Raw genomic sequence first — 4,262 nt, 5'->3', positions numbered from 1 at the left:
TCAAGTTTTTTATTTAAACAAGAAGCAACTCACATTTTTTTAGTTGGACACGTCCGAAAGTCGACTCACATTCTTTCAATTAGACACATCCGAAAGTCAAACGCATTCGAAAGCCGTTTTCCTTCTCAAAATGCATAAACTAACCACCTAAGTTCAAAGGTAGCTCAAATAGTCTCTCAAAAACATTCTTAACAGTTTATATTCTATAACACGGAAAATATTTTTTTTTTTAAATTTCTTTCGCACTCTGTTCTAAAATAATCTTCCAATTGTCACCATTAAAGTAACTACGCACCAAAATATTACTCACTCTATCTCAAAATTCTTAGACTTTTTGAGGAATTCAACTTTTTATGATTTTACTGTATTGAAAAGAGTTAATTTTTTAATTTATCTTTTGTTAAAAGATAATATAATATTTCGTTATTTGCACCTGTTTAGTCAAAAGTTTGAGAATATTATGGTATAAGAAATAAGAATAGTATGAACATATATTTTAGACATCCCACGAAAAAAAAAAAAAATAAAAAATAAATGATACAAACTACATAACTGATTATATATACATCAAGCATTTCAATAAATCATCAAAATTTATAAGACTATTAAACAACAGACTATCAAAAGACTGTAAATACAGTTGTAACTCTACTTCGCTTCTGGTATAGAATCCCATTTCACATTCTCATTTTGGGATTTATATTGTTGATTCTCGACCATCTGATTCAAATCAAATGCGGACTCCGAAACGCTCCACACCTTCACAGACTTGTCCAGACTCCCACTGTACAACACCCATCTTTGATCACCAGCCGGTGATTTATCCTCCTCAACAGTCAAACATTTGACCGGTCCATTGTGACCACTCAACACTGACAGACACGTATGAACCGTCCGATCCCTCCTCCACACACTAATCGTCTTATCCGCTGATCCGCTGAACACCAGATTCCCTGCAGCGGCGAGGCACAGAATCGCCAGCTCGTGCCCCTTGAGGACCCCACCGTGACACAACTGCTTCTCACGTTCCCAAAAATTCACCAAACCATCCGATGACCCGCAGTACACAACCGAACCCGACCCGCCAAGAGCCAAAGCCGTCACAGCACATTCTTGTTCAAGCAGTGTCTGTACCAAGGTGTGTTTTGTCACCCTCCCCACCATCTCTCTCCTCCAGACCTTCACAGTGCCGTCGGCCGAGCCGGTGAAGACCATGCCGTCTGTACCGGTGACGACCGAGTTCACAGCATCCTCGTGTGCCTTCACGGATTCGAGGCACTTCGAATCCGACACCCTCCAAACCTTAAACGTCCTGTCCCAAGAAGCTGAATACAGAAGACCATGCTCTTCACTCATGCTAAGACACGAAATGGCGTCGCAGTGCTTGATCCAGAGGGTGGTGCGATTGCGCTTCACTTCCACGTAGTTTTTCGGTTTGATGGAGCACTTGAACACGTCCATGAAGGTGGGTAGGTTTCCGGCGCGCTTGTGGATGTTAGGGTTCCTTGGATGAACCTTCCACACCCGAACCTTGCCGTCCTGATGGCCCGTGAAGATCTTCTCGCCGGAGATTATAATGGCTTTGACTAAGCCACTGTTGGACTTGAAGGCCGAGAATTCCTTCATGTTCTTCCAAACCCGGATGTTCTTGCTGTCGGAGCCGGTGTATAAGAGATCGCCGGTGGCAGCCAGGGAATATATATGGCCTTCTTCGCGGACTAGTGATCCGATGAGGAAGTTTTGAGGGAGGTTTTGATGGGTGTCCTCTTCAAATTTGGTCCATGGAGATTTGATGAAAGGTGAGGTTTGGTTCCATGGAGACATGGTCATCGGAGAGCTGTCACCACCCATCCAGTTGGGTACATAGGATGATAAGCTACTAGTACTGTTTCGGACGCTGAGGTCTTCATCCTTAGCGGTCGACGAGATGTTTGGATCAGACTGCATCTTGTTGGTCTCTTTCCAAGGTAAATTAGTTGTTCATTTAGTAGAAAACCCTCCTAATTATATATGTATGTATCTATATGTATGCAAATATGATGAAGAAATTGAGCCCTTCAACCCAAGAAGAAGAAGATGGGTAAAGGAAGGGGGGAGAGAGAGAGAGAGAGAGGGGTTTGGTATTTGTTATGGTTAGGAATATGAGAAGAAAAGGCGGGAGAGGAGAGGAGAGGAGAGGAGAGAGAGAGTACATATATAAATAGGAGAGAGATAAGCTGTAGAGGGGAGATGGTGGAATGAGATGAGGACACGTGTGAGGAGGAAAGGTTATCGTGGGGGCAGAGATATTTTATGGGTTCTAAAAATCCGCCTCCAACAATCAAAAATAAGGTATTGGTTAGTTTTATTTGTTATAAAAACAGTTTGTTGGTGGATATGCATATATGGTGGCTGGTTAAATGCTCTCTATAATGGGGATAATTTGAGCAGCAATAAGGAATAAAGTGAGTATGGAGTGCTACATAATAATTAAGACAGAGTATAGAGTGCTACATAATAATTAAATTAAATTTTTGTGTCCAATGATAAGTATTTGGTTCGTTATAAGTGATATCAAGAGAGATTTGGCCCTTAATTTAGTGTTATGTCAAAGTGTTTACCTGGGTGGACTCGGTATTTGGATAATTGGTACCTGTTCAATTGATGGATGGGTAAGATGGTGTACGAGCAGCTCCAACTGCTAATAACTTTTGGAATACATTTCTTAATTTGCTAGTATGAGTCTCACCAATAGTGAGGCTTGCGCACATTCAATTTGTAAACTATCTAAGTCGCTAGCAGGAAGTTCAGAATTCCAATGTGTGCATTTGCTTTAATTTCTGCAGAAGAGGAAAAAAAAAAAAAAAAATTGATGAAGAGCGCGCGGCAAAAAAGTTTATTGTAATTTGTGGATAGGTTTCATTGTATTGTGCCAGCTGAGAAGTCGAAATGTCAGGGGAATGGTCGGTGATGTTATATGGAATGTATTGTGCTAAAATACAAGGCTACAACAATCACATTTTATGGCTATATATATATATGGTGGGGCTGAATTTAGTTACACGGCACTCGGACTACGCAATACATGAACCAAAGTTTAGGAACTACGCATGGATTTCACTTCTTTTCTACTAATGGAATCTGTAGGATACCTCCGACGTCCGCAACTTTTTTGCCCTAGGTACTAGGGCTCCGACCCTCTCCCCACATTCCCCAATGGATAGCATAGAGAAACAAAGTGATAACCAGAGATAGGAAATGGAAAAGTTGGATCTTTTCTATTTGTAAAGTTGGATATTTTAAGGCCGGCTCCATTTGGATATACTAGAGAGAAAACGAAAGGAGATGAAGTTATTAGTTACGAGATAAAAAAAAAAAAAAAAAAGATAGCAATAATATGTAATCATGTTTGATTAGATATTTGAAAAAGGAAAAGAAATGATGGTATTATTTTTTGAATAAGATAGAAGAGAGAAAATAAAAAGAAATGATAACAACTAAATTATTATCATACCCTTTTAAATATATATGTAATATGAGTAGGATAACAATTTCTTCTTTTTAATTAGTGAGAACAATTTCAGAATTATGAAAATACTACTTAAACATTATTATTTCCCTCATTATCATCTCATTTTTGGAGCGATAGGATATAAGAGATAGTTATCCCTCTTTATCCTTTCCTTTCTCTCATTTTAACCAATTCAAAGACAATCATGCTTATGCCTCCCTATCCTTTCCCTCAATCCAAAGAAGCCTAATGTAGTTGGAAATAAACTGTTGTGAAAGTATAACAAACGAGCTTCCTTTTAAATACAATAATAATAATAATAATAATTGTTAATGTATATAATTCATGCAATACACCTATACACACATTAGGGTTAGATACATTTCTTGTATTACACTCACCTAACACCTACCTTGTGTTGCAGTCACCTACCACATTCATTATATTGCTCTCACCTACCATCTTTCTTGTATAGCATGCATTCTCTAAACCTATAAATAGGCCTTTTGTACAACTTGTTATGATATACTGAAATACAGAGAATTTTCTCATTCCTCAATCGATCATGGTATCAGAGCCACCGATCGGTGACCTGTATTACACCATTAGAGAAAGAACACGCTCTCTGTTATCATCTCTAATCTAGAATTTTGCAATTTTCTTTTCGTGGTGCATCATCATCGTTGTTTCACTTTTACGTTATATATATATATATATATATATATATATATATATATATATATATATATATATATACTACCATGGATCCATT

General features: G+C 38.2%; 1 protein-coding gene across 1 annotated transcript; it reads right to left on the bottom strand.

Moving 5' to 3' along the window:
* Positions 1-427: 427 nt before the first annotated feature.
* On the bottom strand, positions 428-2,151 carry LOC132278658 (protein JINGUBANG-like). The gene has a single exon (XM_059780502.1). It carries the CDS (start codon positions 1,945-1,947, stop codon positions 649-651), a length of 1,299 nt encoding a protein of 432 aa, XP_059636485.1. The 5' UTR covers positions 1,948-2,151; the 3' UTR covers positions 428-648.
* Positions 2,152-4,262: the final 2,111 nt, after the last annotated feature.

This window comes from Cornus florida, unplaced genomic scaffold (genome assembly GCF_030987335.1).
Source record: "Cornus florida cultivar Cherokee Brave unplaced genomic scaffold, ASM3098733v1 CherokeeBrave_3.0.0_Hap2_Chr10, whole genome shotgun sequence".
NCBI lineage: Eukaryota > Viridiplantae > Streptophyta > Magnoliopsida > Cornales > Cornaceae > Cornus > Cornus florida.
The sequence above is the reverse complement of the archived record's forward strand: the minus strand, read 5'-3'. Positions and strand labels throughout refer to the sequence as shown.

Bases quoted from the DNA above. Each gene is read 5' to 3' on its own strand.
- LOC132278658 (XM_059780502.1), bottom strand. From the start codon at position 1,947: ATGCAGTCTGATCCAAACATCTCGTCGACCGCTAAGGATGAAGACCTC.